The following is a 19,089-nucleotide window of genomic DNA, read 5'->3' as shown; positions in this document are numbered from 1 at the left end:
GGATGTCCTGAGGTGCTGATAGTATGTCGTGACATTGGTATAAATGCCATGAGGACACGAGCGCTCGGCCCCAGTGTGAGCAGCTGCAGTTTTTCCGCAGAAATTCTGGTTTCAAGGATATCTCTTTGGGGCATCAGCCAGGAGAAAGCAGGCATGTGTTTCATAAAGCCTGGGTGTTGGTTATCTTCCCCAGGGAGCCGTCAGGGAGGGGGGTACAGGCACCCCAGAAGGCTCACACTGACCTTCTGGGGACAAAAGAGCCGAGCAGCCCCCGTTGTCTCCTACACACAGCAAGGACCAAACCAGCCGGAGCTTCCTGTGGGTGGAAATCCAAAAGTGCAGAGGTTTTTCGTGTCCCAGGTGCCACCTGAAAGTGAGCAGGGGGCAGGCACAGTCTGAAGGGACACGTGCCCGAGGGGAAGCACCCCAGCTCCGCCCTGCAGCCCTCAGATATAAATTTAAACCCAGAGACAAGGAGTTTCCCCGCTTCTAATTTGGGCAGCCAGCACTGCCAGGCGTGGAATACCAAACAGATGAGTTTTGCCTGCTTTCTTCTCGTTACCCAGCCGAGTTAACCCCACAGTTGTGTTTACCTCAGCCCCGCCGCCTGGGGCAGTTTCGAGGTTGCAGCGATGCCTTTGCGAAGCTGGGATGGGCACGGAGCCCTCCTGTTATTTATGGGGAGGAGGGATGGAAGGCAGAGCTGCCTGACACATCCCAGCCTGGCCCACGCGTCCCTGTGGTCCCTGTGGCTTTGGGCTGGGCTGAAGTCAGAGCCTGGCCCCGGCCCCGCCTTTCTGCTCCTTTTAAAGGTTGTTGAAGCAGCCGGTGTCACTTTGCTGCTCCGCTGCTTCCCCTTCGGGCTCCCGGAGGAAGGAGAAAGCGCTTCATGTCTTGGCGTGAGCTCCTTCCCCCCTGGCTGGTGATCGTGGCGGGACTGACGGGCATCGTGCTGCTCTGCGTGTCCACCAAAGATGTGCCCGTGGCCCCGCTCAGGACCCAGGTAAGGGCAGTTAAACCGGGCTGTTCTGTGGCTTTCGACGTTCATTTTATTACCGGGTCATTTACAAACTGAGGAGGGGACTAGGACAAGACTGCCGGGGAGGGTTGGCATCCTTCAGCTTGCCGTAGGTTATTGAACCAAAACCAAGCCAACTCCTTTGGTTGGTCCGGGAATTCAGGCAGGACACGGTCCGTGGATTTGCAGGGATGCTCACGGCAGGCTGAGGGGAGGCAGCTCATGTCAGGAGCTCCCCCTGAGCAGCAAGGGACAGTGGTGTCAGTGGAGGGAAAGAGATCAGTCCCTCTTGAAAGTCAGTAGGAATTTGGCTCTGATCTGCTGGTTCTGACTCTAAAACCAAATGCCTTCTCCTCCTTGGTCCTACCTTGATTTTAACTGAAGAGCCGACCTGCTCTACACAGCAGGGTCAGGTCTGAGGGGGGGTTCATGCCCACCCACTCTGCCTCTTGAACCCTCATTGCTGAGGTTCAGTGGCACGCTGTGGTTTATTTAACCCAACAGAAGAAGGTTATCCTGCGGGTTTAGAGACAGTACCCCTCCTCCACGCTCCTCTCAGAGACAAAATTAGACTAAAAACCCCCTCATTGCTCTGCGTTCTGTCCTTCCCTGGTGCTGAGCTGGGCAGAGGGGTGGTGATCCCTCCCTTCCTCCCTGGCGCTCCCACAGCAAGCCTCTCATTATGTGAAGGAGGAAAAAAAAAAAAAAAGTCCAGGTTTCTCCACCAATACCATTTGTTCCTTCCCCCTGTGCGGCAGCAGCCGACACGTCCCTGCCAGGAATCCGAGCTGTCACTGGTGTGGGAGGTGCCAGCAGGCTCGGGCAGGGAGCTGCATCCTCCTCCCGCATTTCTGCTCCAGCCCAGCCCCACCAGCCCCGGCCCTGCGTGTCTGGTGCAGCTCCCAGGAGAGCAGCAGGCAGCAGCTCAGCCTCCCGCTGAAACCCTGCTGGTGCTGGTAACATCAACCTCCGAGGAGGTTTCTCCTCCCACTCAGTCACAGCTCCAGCTGTTGGTGTGCAAGGTGCAGCTCAGACCAGCACCACCACATATCTCACGAGTTTTCTTTCCAGGCTGTGTGGGAGATCTCCCAGCTTGGGGTCGTGTAACAGGGGGAGAGGAGGAGACCCTGGGCCAGCACTGGGGCTGTTTGGAGCGTGGGGATCTCCAGGGCAGCCGTGCAGGGACTCCAGTGGCCTCCACTGCCTCACCCTCATGTACTGGGAGCAGCTCAGTGAGGCCCAGTCAGCAGCAGGCAGAGCAGACAGTGGGGTGCACAGAGGCAGAGTTCCCTCAGCCCCACAGCTGGGCAGTAGCAGAGCTGTCAGGGGACAAGGGGTTGAGAAAGCCCCTGGTCACTGCTCTGCTCGTTCTGCCAAGATACCACCTCTGTCTCTGTGGGGCTGCCACCTCTCACAGTCCCTGTGCTGGCTGGTCCTGGCGTGCTGCAGCTCCCACAGCTCTGCCCACACTGGGGCAAACACCCAGCCCATGTCACAGCATCACTGCACTGGGACATCAAAGAGACACGGGAGTCTCGGATTCCTCAGGAGAAACAAGCCACAGCCCTCCAATTCCTGCACAAAAGCCTTAGCAAACCAATCAGCAGCAGTCTGAGCCCCAGAATCGGTGGAGAACCTGTACAGTGCCATCTCCCACTGCTTTAGGACCTGTTTTTCCTGAGCTCCAGGTGGCTGAGCTCTCGGTGGAAGCCCTCTGCCTGGTTTCAGGAACAGCTCCAGAGCGTGCCACTGGAGACCTGATGTATTTCTGGGCTGTTCCTCATGTATATTCAGGAATGCAGATGGTTCCCTGCGAATCCTCGTCGTCTCCTGGCTTCACCCTCTCCTGGAATGTAAAAAGTGAACTCAGATTCTGCAGTGCAGGCCCAGGGGTCACCCAGGGTACCCACATGACGCCGAGTAACCCTGCAGTAACAAAGCAGCATGCATTCAGTGGTGTTGACCTGCAATGTTTTGGGGGTTTTCCAGTATGGCATCGTTCTGGATGCTGGCCCATCCCACACCATCCTCTTCATCTACCAGTGGACGGCCACCACGGCAAACAAGACCGGGGTGATCAGGGGATGCAGCTCCTGCCCTGTGCAAGGTGAGGTGCCCAGTTCCTGCTGGGTGGTCTGTGGGGCTGGAATGGGATGGATGGATGGCAACCCAAAGACCTGTGTTGGACCAGGGCCACAAATTCCTTGGCTCCTTCATCACCCAGCTGTGCACTGAAACAGTGGAGCACAAGCTTGTTTTCAGCGTGGCTCTTCTGGGCTGGGCAGGTTTAGCCACACACAGCCTGGCATCAGGCACTTGGCAGTAGCAGGGGACAGGATTTGAGGGCTGCTGCAGGCAGGGAGGCACACAGAGAGGATGGGGCTCATCCTGATGTCCACATGGGTCAGTGGCAGAGCCAGGGCAAGGCAGTGAACAGCAGTGGACACAAATCTGGTGCAGGGTGACCCCTGGGACCTTCTGCCTCCTCCTGACTGCCCTGGGCAGTCAGTGGTGTAGCTCCAGGACAAGAGAGGTGCAAAGGCTCCAACCCCCTGTGTGGGGTTTGACAGCACGAGCAGGAGTTCAGCTTGCCTTTAGGTGTCACATTTCAGAGAATATTGGGGTTTTCCTCACCAGTTTGAATCAGTTTGACCCTGCCAGTGCCAGCTGAAAGGCTTCCACGCATTAATGCTTGTGGTTTTCCTTCCCTATCTCTCAATCTTGCTTTGATGTCAAAGCCTGATTGTAGCGGGATGCTGGGAAGGACTGAACCCTCGGGAGGGCAGCTGCACAGCAGGCAGGGAGGAGGGTTTGTGCCCTTGCAGCCTGTAAGCAGCACAAACCACACAGTGAAAGTGCAGGAAGGGCTCCCTGAAACCCTGTGCGTGCCCCTTGACTGCTGCCACGTTCATGGCTGGGCTGAAAGCAGCTCTGGGAGGCAGTTTGTCCTCAGCAGCAGCAACAGGAGGCCCAGGCAGGGCTGTTGCCCAGGGGTGAGGAGCCCTGTGTGCACAGCAGCACAGTCACAGCCTTGCAGGAGCTGTGGGAAAGCTGCAGCTCAGCCCTGCACAGGGCCCAGGGGAGCAAAGCACAGGGTGAGGAGTCACAGCCAGGAGGATGAGGATGGGGAAGTGAGGCTCTTCCTGAGTGGCAGTTCAAAACCAGAACTTAGAGCCGCTGACTTGCTGGAAAAATGAGTCAAGGCTGGCACACAGCACCTCTGCACAGCACCAGCTTCCTCTGCCTTACAGACGGGGGCTCAGGAGCCACCTCTGCCAATACAAGGGGAAATGGCTGGAGAGGAGAGGTGACACATCAGCCTCAGCTCTGTCTCCGTGGCAATGTGTCCTTTTGCTTATTTTTATAGCAGCTAAAGCCACATTTCCTCCTCTGTGGGCTGAGAAAGCCTCAGCTGTTGCAGCAGTCATGTGGATATCTCAGCAGCAGAGCTGGGGTTCTGTTAGTGCAGTCTGGGATTTATATGCACATGTTTTGCTCCCAGTACCATATTTTAGCAGGGTGGATACCTGGAGGAGCTCCTTCATTCCACCTGTGACAGGTCCTGCCTTTAACCATGCCCTAGGACAGCGACCTCTGGGTTCTCACAGTTCTCCCATAACTTTCCCTAAAATTTCATTCTGTGCCCTGGTTCTCAGGTCTAGGAGTCTCCAGCTACTCAGATTCTCCTCAGGAAGTGGTGAAGAGCTTGGAGCCGTGTTTGAACTGGGCCCAGGAGGAGATCCCAGCAGAGCAGCACAGCCAAACCCCGCTGTACTTGGGAGCCACCCCCAGCACGAGGCAGCTGAAGTGAGTGAATGGTGCAAACCCACACCCAGAGATCAGCACACGGATCGTTCTGTGCATGCACCTCACCCTGTCTGCTCTGCAGTGTGCTCCACCCTGATCTGCTGGTCAGCTAAACCTTCTTCAGGCCCAGATGTCCTCAAGAGGAACATCATGGCTGTGATATTCCATCCTGTCCCCCCAGCAGCCGTGAGGATCACAGAGCTGCCACTGCTGCCAGTCTGTGTTGTGTTTCCTTCCCAGTTACAGTTTCACAATTAGTGCTTGGGAAGACATCTGTCAGTCTGCAAGCTCAAGTGTTTTCAGTTTATGGGACAACCCATGTGGCCTTGCAGGGGTGCTTCTTGTCAAAAAATTGGGAATGGCAGCAGGAGGATCCATCTTATCATACACACTTTTGTGGAAACTGTTCTGAGTCCCCTCATTACCAGGACCTTTTTCTCCTTTTAGACACTAGGGAAAAGTAAGGTCTGGAGGGGACCAGGTCACTGGGGAGAGGCCAGAGGATTTCCTTGGTGGCAGAGGGTGCTAAAGTCCTAAATTCTTTCGTGGTGCCACGACTGCTTCAGTCATCCCTGTGCTGCTCTTGCCCCCAGTGCCACACCAGGGGAGGGGGAAGCAGACAGGAGTGGGATTGTCATTGTGCCTCTGTGCTACTGCCCAAAGTGGGGTGTACAGCAGGAGCCCTGCAGGGTCCCTGTAACAACAAATATGCCCTTTTTTTGTCTTCCTTTTTAGCCTCACCCATCCCACCCTCTCTGATGGTCTCCTTGCAGCCCTGACTGTGGCTCTGAAGTCATCCCCCTTCAGCTTTCGGGGGGCACAGATCCTGTCCAGCCCAGACAAGGAAGCATTCAATTGGGTTGCTGTGAACTATGTCCTGGAGAACTTCTTCAAGGTAAAGGACGATTCTCCCTGGGGATGAGCAAATCCTATTAACAGACAGCTACAGAGGCATGGAGGGATTGGTAAAACCCTGTAGTTTAAGCAGTGGTTAAGCACAAATTCCACTGCCTTTCAGAGGAGGCAGGCTGGAGCAAATGCCAGCCTCGTGTGAGTTGAGGGGTGAGAATCTGGCACAGGTTGCCCAGAGAAGCTGTGGCTGCCCCATCCCTGGGAGTGTCCAAGGCCAGGTTGGATGGGGCTTGGAGCAACCTGGGATGGTGGAAGGTGTTTCTGCCCATGGCAGGGGGTGAAAGGGGATGAGGTTTAAGGTCCCTATGGTTATAAGCTCTCCTACAGCCTTTCATGAACACACCCATGCCCTGACAGACATGAGGCTTTCTGGACAACATTCAGGATGCTCATGTCAGAGACATGGTTCTTCTGACAGAAGGATCACTTCAGCACCAAGGCAGCACTTGAAGCCCATATCTGCCCACTTGGAAATGTCCCTGCCATTCCCCACCACCCTCTCCTCTCTCCCCTGCTCCTGCCTGCTGAGACCACTGCCCTGAGCAGCCCCCCAGGCTGGTGAGCCCTGTTTGCCCTCAGGGGCTGTGGGAAGGTCTCTGTGCAGGTGTCAGTGCCTGTACAATGACTCGAAAGAGTCGGGCTGTGCTGCACTACCCAACTGCTTCCTCCCTCTGTGCACTGATTGCACCTGACTGTGACCCAGCTGGAGAAGCCCCAGGGATTGACCTCTCTGGTTCTTTTTGGTCAGTACGACTGGCGAGGGCAGCTGGTGCCCTCCGGGAAGGGCATGGCAGGAGTCCTGTCCGTGGGAGGAACCTCAACACGGCTCACTTCCCATCTGGAAGAGGAGGGCCAGGTCCCAAAGGAGGGAGTGAGGCTGCAGCTGTACGGGCAGACGCACGAGGTGTTCACTCACCAGTGCCCCTGCCACGGCACCGACCAGCTCCACAGGACGCTGCTCTCCCTGCTCATCCAGGTGAGTTCTGCCACAGGACGTGAGCCCTGGACACCTCATCACTCAGTCACAGCTGCACAGTGTGTAGCTTCTAACGGGCAAAATGCCCTTAATGGGGGGCATTTGCAGATATCTAAAGAGAGCCCAGTGCGTTTGTAAAACCCTCTGTGCCCAAATCAGTGCCCTCCAAGCAGACACACAGGCACCCATTCCAGGGTTCCCCACTTGCAGGCTCTACTTGGCCTCCTACTTAATACACTCGAGCACAAAATGCTCGCCAGAGGTGCCAGCATCCTTTCCAGAGTGACAAGAGGCCAAGGCTCCCCTTGCCTTTTATGAACTGCTCCTCCATACTAGAATGGGAACCAACCAACCCAGGAACCAGCTGGGACCTTCCATTTGGGGTAACCCCTTTGCTGGCTTTAGCCCTGAAGCATCTTTAACAGGGCAATATTTCATTTTGAAAACATGCAGGTGTTTTGGTTCTTCCAAACTTTGTTTCATTTGGGGAAGGGTGGGAGGGGGATAGGATCTGATACAAACTCAGGAATCACTTTGGTCTTCATAAAACCCAAATTTTTCAGAAATTAACTACTCCCTGCCCATGCACTTGCCTGTCTTCAAACCCCACCTGCCCATATTTGAGACCTGAATGTTCCTCATGGAGACCAACTTCACCACAGTTACATTGGGGAATTACTGGAAATAAGAAACACTTGATTCTTGAGGGGTTGAGCCCTTGGAAGGCAGACCAGAACAGGCACTTTCTTGCAAGCAGAAAGAGTCCAGGATGCATGAAACTGTATTTCTGGTCTAGGGGAGGGCAGGCAGGGCTGGGACTCCTCAGCCTCCCCCCGCAGGTCCAGCCCCTGCAGCTGCCCCGGCCCCAGCAGGAGCTGTGAGGGGGCTGCAGCAGCCTGGGCCTTGTGGTTCACTCAGTGACAGGAGATTTGGCCACCCTTTCACAGCCTCCTGCTCCCCTTCCACGCTGTGGTGGCCAGAGGAAAGCTGTCCTTCACCGTGGTGACATTGTGTCTCCCTGTGTGAAGCCCTGGGGTGCCGTGTCATCTCTTGCTGCCCCTGTCCTTGTTTTGTTCTGCCTCCAGGAGCAGGGAAGTGCTAAAACTGTGTCTAATCCCTGCTGGCCCCTCTCCTACTCCCGGGAAGTGCAGTGGCAGTCAGTGCATGCTGGGCCTTGTGCTGTCAGTGGTGACACAGGGGACACCCCTGGCCCCAAGGAGGTCTTCAACGTCACGGGCTCCAGCAATCCCACCGCCTGCATCAGCCTTGTGCAAAGCCTGCTCAACTCCTCCTCCTGCAGCTTCTCCAAGCATTCCCTTCTCCAGCCCCTCCAGACCAGGTTTCTGGTGAGTTCTCATTTGCACTGGGGTAGGCAGATGGCACAGAGAATCCATGACATGGGACCAGTTTGACCATTAATAAATACAGTGGGAAGAGCCACACCGGGGCACTCCTGCCCTCTCCCCCTCATTGCCACACATGCCATGTTCTACATGGACCACTGGCTTCCCACCAGTGACTCTGGTGGAGCTTCTGAGACCACCTTTGGGGCTCCACAGAGGAGCCAGGACAGCCAGCTGTCAGTGGTGACACATGGGACACCCCTGGCCCCAAGGAGGTCTTCAACCCTGTCCTCAGCACTGGTGAGGCCACACCTTGAATCCTGGGATCAGTTTTGGTCCCTTCACTTCAAGAAAGACCTCGAGGGGCTGGAGCGTGTGCAGGGAAGGGAAGGGAGCTGGGAAGGGGCTGGAGCAGCAGGAGCAGCTGAGGGATCTGGGGGGCTCAGCCTGGAGAAAAGGAGGCTCAGGGGGGACCTTCTGGCTCTGCAACTCCCTGACAGGAGAGGGGAGCCAGGGGGGGTTGGGCTCTGCTCCCAGGGAACAGGGACAGGAGGAGAGGGAACGGCCTCCAGCTGTGCCAGGGAAAGATTTAGGTTGTATATTAGGAAACATTTCTTCACCAAAAGGTTGCTCAGGCACTGGCACAGCTGCCCAGGGCAGTGGTGGAGTCCCCATCCCTGGAGGGATTTAAAGGCCATGTAGATGTGACACTTGGGGACATGGTTTAGTGGTGGCCTTGGCAGTGCTGGGTGGATGGTTGGACTTGTTTTCACACATCTCCTCCAATCTAAATGATTTTGTGATTCTGTGATTAGTCAGCTTACCCAGACAGGGCCAGGAAGGCTGCTGCATGTGGAACAGACCTGTTTCCATCTCCAGACAGTAACAGATCTTACCTTCCTTGCACCCATCCGAGGCCCTGACACCACCACAGCACACCCAGGGCACCCTGGCACTGCCACTGCCCCTTCCTTTCCTGTGGGCACGGAGTGCAATGCAGGGACACAGAGCACAGACCCCTGATGGTTATTTCTGCTGCCATTGTAGGTGATTTCTGAGGCCATGGACTTCATGAGAGAAACTGTTCCCTCTGCTGACTTGGGCCAGGCTGTCAGGAGGCTGTGTGGGATGTCCCTCGAAGAGGTAACTGTGGAATAGCCTCGTGTGCAGGGAGAGTGGGAAGCAAGAAACAGCCTTGTTGTAAAAGCCAACAGATGTCAGATTTACAGAGCTGTAACTTACAGGCTCCCTCAGGAAAAAACTTGGATTTGCTTGATTTTTGTGGGGTTTGGGTTTTCTGGGGGAGGGGGTGTAGTTTTGTGGGATTTGTTTTTTGTTGTTGTTGTTTTTTACTTTGAGGAAACAAGCTCCACTTATTTTCCTTCCCCACAAATCCCAGCTGCTGCTGGTAACACCTGGACTTAATTAAATGAAAAGCCACAAATACCTTTTACTGTGCTTTAGGGAGTAAACAAGGAAGGCTGTTGACTCTCTCCTGTACATCACCTTGGCCTTCCTGTTATCCTCCTCTCCTCAGTCTCCACTCACACTCTAAGGATGTGCCCATTTCACCTGGGCCCAAGGAGAACAAGCCAGGGGGAATTTGCCAGTTCTTTCCCTCAGCTGGTGGTTTTGAGGTCACCCCCATCTGCAGTGACACTGACTGAGCACCCACAGTGACATCCCAATGAGACAATTCCTACAGGCTTTGCTAACAAGGGAGCAAAGCCCATAAAAGCAGCTCCCAAAATCATTCTCTTGTGGATGGAGGAAAGGCTGCTCCTGCTGAGAGAAAGGCTGCAGCATCAGCTCAGTCTAATTAAAGAGCAGGGAATCACACCAAGCAATCCACCAGCGAGGCCAGTAGGAGACCTGGCTGCCAGTCCTGCTGCTCTTGGATCTGCCTGGCTTAATAAGATGGGAACAAAAGCACTGGGAGATGACACTGCTTCCCAGATCCCAGCCCAGTGGGTGCTGGAAATGTGATGTCAGTCTGCACAGGACACAGACCCCTCCTCCAGTCCCAGAGCAGGAAAGGAGAGGTTATAGCCAGCCTGAAACTCACCTATTAAATATTTCTTTAATTTTTTTTTCCCTCCTTTTTTTTTTTTCTTTTTGGAAATGGCACCAGCTGGTTAGGGAGTCCCAAGCAAGCCTGGATACCCTTGCTGAGTACTGTGCTGTGTCTGCCTTCATCTTTCATCTCAGCACAAAGGGGTTCACGCTCAACGTCGACCAGCCTGCTTGGACTGCGTTCCAGAAGAAGGTCAGTCACCATCACCAGGGAGGGCTGGCTCCAGGACAGCCAGCCTGGCCCCACACTCACCAGCCCTGAGCAGCTGGGCTTCTCCAGCAGGATGGTTTTGCGAAGTGGCTTCGCAGCTGTGATAAAGAAGAAGTGTCAGAGAGCTAGAGGTGACACTTGTGCCCACTGAAAAACAGATCTTGTCTGGAGCAGCACCATCTTTATGGGTCTGTGACAGGGAACAAAGTGCAGGTTGATCTTCACTTAATGCTGAAGACAAACTAATGATAAAATTTCTTGAGCCAAAAGATGCTGCCCTACCTCTTTGCAACCACCTTTTTACTAGTGAGGGTTTATAAATGTCTCATAATCACAGAATCCTAGACTGGTTTGGGTTGGAAGGAACCTTAAAGATCATCTCGTTCCTGTCCATGGGCAGGGACACCTTCCACTAGCCCAGGTTGCTCCAAGCCCTGCCCAGCCTGGCCTTGGACACTCCCAGGGATGGGGCAACCACAGCTTCTCTGGGCAACCTTTGCCAGGGCTTCCCCACCCTCACAGGGGAGAATTTCTTCCTAATATCTAATAATCGAACCTAATAACTAACAAGGTCTGAAATTGTTTCAGGATCTGGAACCCCTGTGGAAAGGGGGATTTGATTCAGGTCCTTCCCCTTCACAAAGGAAAAGAAATTCCTTTCCCAGACCCCTTCACAACTCCCCACAAAGCCATTGGTACCACCTGCAGGGATGCAGCTCAGTCAGCCACGTGGTGACCATCAGGGAAAGGAAGGTAAAGAGGCAGGTCCAGGGGCCCCCCAGGGAGCCCAGCCTGGAAAGCCAGAGACAAGCAAGGTCTGAGAGAGAACTGCTCACAGTGTAGACCTGAGACCCACCTGGGAAAACCAGTCAGAGAGCAGGAACAGCCCCAGACTACAGCACAGCTCAGGGAAGAGGGGGCTGCCCAGGCCAGAGCTTAAATGGAGCTCCCGTGCCCACAGGCAGAGGCGTGGTGGAAGTGCCAGGTGAGGCTGGTTGGGGCCAGTAAGGCCCATCAGGGCACTGAGAGTGGGAGAGCTCTTCATTCCAAGCCCAAGCCTTGGACCAGTCTCAGATAAAGCCCAGGAGGCCTTTGGCCCGGGCACAGGAACACAGCTGGGGTCAAGACTTGCTCCCTCTCCTCTGACATCTCCTCCTTTTTCTTTCAATAGATGGGTGGCAGATCATCTGGCTGGACTCTTGGGTACCTGCTGAGCCTGACGAACACCATCCCCCAGGACAGCCCCAGCATCCTCAAGGGGATTGAACCAGGGGTGTGGTCGCTGCTCCTGATCCTCTTCGTGGTGCTGCTCACCGGCTCCTTCATGCGCATCTCGTACCGGGTGATGGCCAAGGAGAACAGCCTCAGCACCAGGAACAGCAGCGTTTTTGATGACAACTGACACTGCTGGGGGTCTCAAGACTCTTGCCAGAGCACAGTTAACACGGTCCTGACGGAAAGCACAGAGGTGTAAGTCACTGGAGGATGAAAGTGATTTCCCTGCAGGACTCCCAGAGCCTCGGTGCCTTATTTCAACTTGCTGGCACTCACACTACTGTACTTTGAGACAACGGATCCTGCTCCACAGGAAACCTGGGATTCCCAGTGGATGGCAAGCTATTCACCCTCCAAACAAGAACAGCCTGCACAGCTCTTCCTTGGGCTACAGCTGGGATTGCTCATGTCAAGCACGAGGCGAGGCCTCTGAGCAGGCAAGCCCCGAGCTGTTGTAAAGCACTGAATAATCCTGTCAAATCAGGAGAGCTGGTGTCTGACAAAAAGTGCTCTGTCTCCTTCTCAAGAGATGATACCTGTGGTATTGCCACTAGGTGAAGACTGGAAGAGCATTAAAATATACTCAGAATATAACAGCCAGCTTGCTTCCATGTTCTAGGGAAAATGCAGGTATTTCCTGCCTGCCACTGCTGGTCTGCCTGTGCTGCCATTCCAGTGACAGTAGCCAGTGAATTCTCATTCAAAACCAATGCTTTTTAATCTTGGTCTCTACAGAGCATCAGAGGAGAAACAAAGGGCACAGACACACAGCTGAGCTTTTGTCTCTCAGCTGAGTCATGGCAACTCAGGGTTAAAATTGCCAACTTAAACTCTTTAAGCAGGACTTCAATTAACACATTTAATTTCACCTCTCATAAAACTGGGCTCTCGCTGGGCTGAGGTTCACCTGTTTATTTGCACTGACCTGCTTGTCTCGCTGACTGTGGAAGTGCCTCATGTGATGTTGTCCTTTAGAGCAGAGCAGACCCAGGAACAGAAGCTTTCCTAATTGTCAGAACACTGACTCTCATATCAGACCATGACCAGAGTTACTGTATAATCCAATAGTCAGGATTCCTCAGGGACTTGGCAGTCATTCCAGCTCCTCTGGTCTGCTCTGCTTGTCTAAAAGATGAGGTGCTGTACAAACTCTCTGTGTTACTGTGAAGAAAAGGGATTGATTCAGACAAACACTGTCCTTTGACTGAGGCATTTAGAGTTCACTTCATTGCTTCAGAGACTTAAAACACACAGGCTGTTAAAAGCCTCGGGACAAGTGTCTCCAATGCATTTCAGGCCACTTTAAACAGAAATGTAAATGCTCACACAAGCAGTGATGTGCCTTGCAGGATTTTTAAAGCCACCATGGCACCTAAATCCCTTCAAATCTGATTATTTGCCACTTGTGCTCCCAACTGATACACAGGACACACACACACATAAATATTGGGGTATCCAACTAACGAAGGTTTGGAACCTGTCAGTCAAGTTTGGAGGGGTGTGGAAACAGAAACAAGCTTCATATTCATTTCTTTGAGTTGCACGTTAGATATTTTTAATTATATCATGTCATTAAAGATGTTTTAATAGACTGTCTGTGTTATTCTTGGCAAGGGATCAAAGCAGGGGGGTTACTGTGAACACAGAGTGTTTCAGTGAGCAGGATGGGGGGGCTGATTTTTGCCTGTTTACTCAAGGGCTGTTTTGCTGTGTACTTTGGGGGTACAGTGGGAACACCTGAAGGCACAGGGAAAGAAAATGACTTCAGGTGACCTGGCTGCTGGGATTTAGGTGGTGGGAGACATGCCTACACCTTTTGATGTGTTCTTTGCTCAAACCCTCTGAAGAATGTAGGAGGGATCCAGGCAAGCCTGGGTAGAGAGAAGAAAAGAGGTTATCATGGAGTCAGCGATAGCTGGGAAATTCCTGAGACTTCATTCATCCCACACCTGGAAATGCAATCACTCAACAGAGCTCTGGCTCTGTGACCTGTCAGCACAGAGGTGAGCTCTGGGGATTCCTGGCTGACACTTGGAACCTGCCCAAGAAGAATCCTACCACTGTCAGACGTGGAAAAACGTGCCAGTGAGATGCCAGGAGCCCCAGGTGCTCTGGCCTGTCAGTCATTGCACCTTCTTCCTTCTGAATAGATCACAGGGGCCTAGAGAAACACAGCAATGGCTGGAATCTCCCCAAGCTCTTGTTTAGAAGCCTCCTGACACTTCACTTTTGCCTTGCACGTGCCACTGAGCTGTGCCTGTGGAACCCCCGGCACTGAACCACCTCTCTGCAACGGGAAAGCAACCCACAACCACTGGATTCTTCTCCTGGCAGATAAAAACATTTCTAGATGTATTTACTAGGTGATAAGATAGATTTAAAACTGCAGTGTGGTTTTAGTCATTTAAAAAAAAAAAGGCAATAAAAAATAATGGGGAATCTATGAGAAGAATGGGAAATATTAAAAGTAACGTATTCCTTTCTCCCAGCTCTCTGTAGAGCAGCTCCTTCGTGTCAGCACTACATAAGTTTGCAGAATTAATCCTCAGGTTACCTGGACAGCAGAAATCTGCTTAAAAGGAGATTCTAGATGAACTAACTCACTTTGAAACAAAGATGCTTGCAGGCCTTTGGTTACAATTCAATTGTGGAAATGATAAATAATGAGGATTTTCTAACTGTCCATAAATTCTTTCTGTTTATACACAGGTCCCTTGCTTCTCACCATGGGAGAGATCTTCTGGCAGATAATCTCTGCTCATGTGCAACTGCAGTTCTGCTGCTCTCAGCAACTATCAGTAAGAAGGAAATCATAAGTACTAGATACAAAAATTGACTCCAGAAAGCACTTTGTCTCTTTTAGCCCCAGACACACAACAGGTTGGCTGACCTGGCTGTGGGAGCCTAAATGTCATTTATTTGCTCCTCTTTTCCTATACCATTCCCAAAGCACCATGGATTCTTAAACAGTACATGCCATTTGGGTTGTACCAATGAATTCCCATGAAAACTGAAAGAAATAACAGTTTGTTGCCTGCAGTCCCACTCTACTGTACCAAGTTCATCCCCACAGGACCTGAGTTGTTCCTTTCTTCCAGGAGAGACCCAGCCCTCGAAAGCCACAACCACTTAGTGGGGTAAATCCAGCAGAAGATGAGAGGAATGCCTTTTGGGATGGCTGGAATTAGTATATTTTCATGTTGTTCTTATACCATGCTTATGATCACACATCTGAGTATCTTTCCAGAGAAATAGGAAGCCATATGATGTTTATATCCTCCCTCATGGACTGTCACTCCTACTTGAGGAGCTAATTCTGAACACACTGGAGAGGAACAAGCCCGAAGGAATACTGGGATCAGCAAACCTGCAATTTTTGCCACAGCTTTCCTCACATAAAAGCCCTCTCACAAAGCCACCACACCCAGGCAGGTCACAGTGCTCTGACGCTCTGCAGGGGCAGAGATCGCTGTGTGTCTGCACAGCAGTGACCGGGTTTCCACCGTGCCCTTCCCGCAGTCGGAGGCTGTCACATCCCCGTTCCATGAGCACAGAACACGAACTGCTGCTCCCGCAGCTCTGTGCAGTGCCAGGGATCAGTCGGGAGGGGGAGGCTGCCAGGGCAGCTCCAACACAGGCAGGAGCTGCTCCCACCACAAATCACATCACTTAGCGAGCAGGCATCTCTGGGAACGTGTCAAGGAGACTCCTGATGTGGATGCAGGGGAAAGGCACTGCAGGAGGGAGCTCTCTCCGTGTGTGGGATGTGAAAGCAGCTCTAACCAGTGATTTAAGGAGCTGTGGCATTGGAAGAATCCCCTATGCAGGGAGACAGGCACTTGCATGGAGTAGGGATGAAGGGGGAGAAATAACAATTCCTCCAGGAAGAGCACTGGCCTAGGAATGAAGAGGAGGCTTGAGAGAGACAGAGCAATGATAAAATCAACTCTCGTGTGAAGGAAAGCTTATTTTTGTTCACAGCAGGGGTGTCACCATATGTGCACCTCATGATCGAGTTAGTCACCACTTCTTGGTGGAAATTCTCAGGAGAAACAGATTTTCCAAATGAAAGAAGGTGACGGTTTTTGGGCTTGTCAGTGGACAGTGAAGAGCAGCAGAGCTGTGGAACCTTCATGGGAACAACGTTCCAAGTTCACAGGTTTTGAACATCACGGATGTGCAAATGCAAAATTAATGCTGAACCTTAAATCACTCAAAGTCTGGTTTAACATTGTTCTGTCTGACAGTATCACTGACAATGTTAAACACTCCTGGAGTGCAAGTTAGAAGGGACAGGCTCACGGCCCTCTGAGCAGAGGAGCTCAGTGGAAACCATCAAACCAAATGGAAGGAGCTCGTTCTTCCACACAGCTTGTGGTTAAACCTCATCAGCACAGGAGGTTGTCTGTGCCCAAAGTTTACATGGCTGCAAAAGGGGATTAGATAAATTCATAATAACCCATTAGGGCTATTAAACAAAAAGTTACTTGCTTGTGGCTAAAGAATTGCCTGAACCACCTGCCACATCCAGATCTGTCTGCCCTGTTCTTTGGTAACTGCTGCAGATCATTGGAGACAAAATATGGGTCTGGGTGGACCTGTGGCTTGATCCCATCCAGCCATTCTGGTTTCTCTCAGGCAGGAATCCCACAGCTGCACCCCTCACTCCCCAGTCTCTGGAAGCAGCCCCTCACTTCAAGGAACTTTGGTCTCTCAGCAGCATAATTTCTAGAAAACAAGCTTGTTTATCCTTAGAAGTAACAATCAGAAACAGTAGAATGAGAAAACATCTGCACATACCCACGTCCCACTTCAGCGTTCCCACAAACCTGGAATGACCCCAACACCAGCTGCTCCCACCCTGCCTCGTCCTGCAGTGTCCCCCCCTGGAAGTCATGGCTTTACCTACAGAGCCAGAATTAGTTCTGTGATTTCTGTTTGGGCTCCTGCAAGCCCAGGCACAGGCTCAGCTCAGACTAGGTGCTGTTTCAGACACAGACTTCTATCTTGCTGGTTAAGCACCGAGAGCAGACTGACAGCTGCTGCCTGCCTGCTGAGGGGAGGGAGCAGCTCAATACACACTCAGAGAACACTGGTTCAGCAAAAGGGGCAGGTAATGCTCAAAAGTTAAAAGAAAGTCCCTCCCCCCTACCCTCAAACCAGTTGTATTTACAGTAACATCTGTTTCCAAGCTAAAAGTAGTAAAAATAGTTACAAAACCAAACCAAACAATCACAATAAAAAGTGGGAAACCCCTCAATGAAACAGAAATGCAAGTTTCAACTTAGCTTTAATTTCATTATCATGTTTTTCTACGGGTTATACCCAGGGTCTTTGGCCTCGTAACAGTGCCCCTGATGTTTTCTAGTAGCCTGTTAACAGCGTTAATTGATGCAGCAAACCTACAGCTGGGAGTTGCAGAAGCACCTAAATGAGGTGAAACCTCCTTGCTGGTTGCTCACAGCAGTTTGAGAAGAGCTTTCAAAGAAACCAAACACCAGCTGAGACAGATGTCTGCAGTGAAAACACGAGGTGGGAGCCACCTTGGTCGAGCTGTTCCCTTCTCTGCCCTTCTAGTTGCTTTCCAGCATTCCCTACTCCACCAAACCAGCGACCATTTACAAACACACTCCAGCATTTTGCTCAGGCAGGACCATGGAATGTGCAACTTTTTCTCCCAGAATTTGCCCAGTGTTCAGTGTTTCATACAGAGGGTTTGCCTTGGGAGGAATGTTTCGTGTGAGCCAAGGTTCTGGCACAGACCTGCCGTGGCACTTGCCAGCTCACCTTCTGGCACCCACTAATTAGTGGTGCCACAGCCTCAGAAGTCACAGGGCTGAGATGGTCAGCAGCTCCAGCAGCTCTCCATGGAGATTCCTGGCTCAGATTCCTGTGTTCCTCCTCACAGAGAGCTTGGAAGTACTGGCTTTTTTTTTTTTTTTTTTTTAAATGCAAAAATATTTCAAATAGAATTGTCATTTCCTGTAGATGTGCTTGTAGCTAAGAACAGAAGTACTCACTGGTTGGGCTAGAATTAGCAAAAATAAATATTGCACAAATAATTGGAAATGCCTCCTATCCCATAGATATTCAGGTGGCTGAATCTCCCAGGGAAACCTCTGGAAGCTCAAAATTGAACTACCCACAGGGTCCTACCCTTGCTCTGCAGGAGAGATCCTGCTGGTGCTCTGGAGACAGGTACTGGAGCCTTCACTGAGCAGAGGGTTCCCACTCTCACAGTGCCTCTGGGAATGCTGGGGGTGGCAACCATTGCTCACTCCACACATTACAGAGCAGCTTCCCAAACATGAAAGGCAGCGCTGGCTGAGGCCAGGCTGTGGGAAGCACAAAGGCTCAGGATTGCTAAGGAAGTGAGGACACAGATGGCACTGATGTGCAGGCCTTTGCTTTCTGGGCCTGGCTGAATAAAAACACCCAATTGTATCTGCATTAAATCCAGCAGCACTTGTACTAGGAAACATCCTCCAAGCCCTGCTTTATTTTAGGGAGGGTTTTCCAGGGCCTCCTGAGTGCACACGTTTGTGAACGCTGTGCTAAGCACACCTGATGAGAATTGATGCTGAATGTATTTTCCTGGAGAGCACAACACAGGCAAGGCATTCTCCATGCCCTGCCTTCCATCAGAAAGAAGACTGCATCCCTGTTGTGCATTGCTCTGAAGGGGTGGCATCACATCCTGGAGGAAAAGCTGTCTTTACTGATTAGTACAGCCTCGCATGAAATCTTGAGCAAGTCCTGCCCAGATTCATCCTGGCTGCCTTTGGTACTTAAATGATGCTGCAGTTTTTGGAACTGGTCACATCAAACACCATTACAGAGGACAGAAATGTGTTGCCAGTGGTGCTCAGAGCTGGGGTGGGCCAAGCCAACCCTTTCCACTGATTCCAGTGTGAACACAGCCCAGGGTTTGCTATTCAATCAATGCCTGTAATTAGTGGATAAATCTGGCCCCTAATGGCTCTGCATTACTCAGCTATCTCAAAGGAAACTGCATAAACCTCCTGCATTCTGGTTTCAGATGTGAAGGATGAGCTGTGTGTGTCTCCCTGGGCCCCTCTGAGGCTGACACAGGCCTGTCCCAGGATCCTCTCAGGATCCTGATGCTCTGGGGCTCCTTCCAGGCTCTCCAGGGCTGCTCCAAGTGTTCCTGGACTCCTTCCAGCACCTCTGTGGCAATATGATGTTTACATGCCAGAAATATCGATCACCGCAACCTTTATGTTCAGCCAACAACCAGAGGCTACTCGACCTCCACAGGGCTGTTTTTCTCCGGCCACCTCCTCGCCTGACGCAGGCACAGGATTGGATTATCGTTATCCAGGCACAGATCCCGGGATATGGGCACAAGCCACAACATCCCTGCGTGTCACATGAACGCCCGAGTGACACAGAGCTGGCCTGGTGTGCTCTGTGTGTTGGCAGGATTGAGGTCACCGCTGCCTTTGCCTCAGCC

General features: G+C 52.2%; 1 protein-coding gene across 1 annotated transcript; it reads left to right on the top strand.

Annotated features, from left to right (window-relative positions):
* Positions 1-506: 506 nt before the first annotated feature.
* On the top strand, positions 507-13,206 carry LOC126642314 (ectonucleoside triphosphate diphosphohydrolase 2-like). The gene is made up of 9 exons (XM_050319805.1): positions 507-1,003; positions 3,008-3,125; positions 4,675-4,825; positions 5,561-5,720; positions 6,486-6,713; positions 7,799-8,059; positions 9,104-9,199; positions 10,188-10,322; positions 11,512-13,206. Exons 1-9 carry the CDS (start codon positions 890-892, stop codon positions 11,740-11,742), a joined length of 1,494 nt encoding a protein of 497 aa, XP_050175762.1. The 5' UTR covers positions 507-889; the 3' UTR covers positions 11,743-13,206.
* The last annotated feature ends 5,883 nt before the right edge of the window (positions 13,207-19,089 follow it).

The sequence above is a fragment of the Myiozetetes cayanensis genome, unplaced genomic scaffold (genome assembly GCF_022539395.1).
Source record: "Myiozetetes cayanensis isolate MyiCay16 unplaced genomic scaffold, myiCay2020 scf23, whole genome shotgun sequence".
Lineage (NCBI taxonomy): Eukaryota > Metazoa > Chordata > Aves > Passeriformes > Tyrannidae > Myiozetetes > Myiozetetes cayanensis.
The sequence above is the reverse complement of the archived record's forward strand: the minus strand, read 5'-3'. Positions and strand labels throughout refer to the sequence as shown.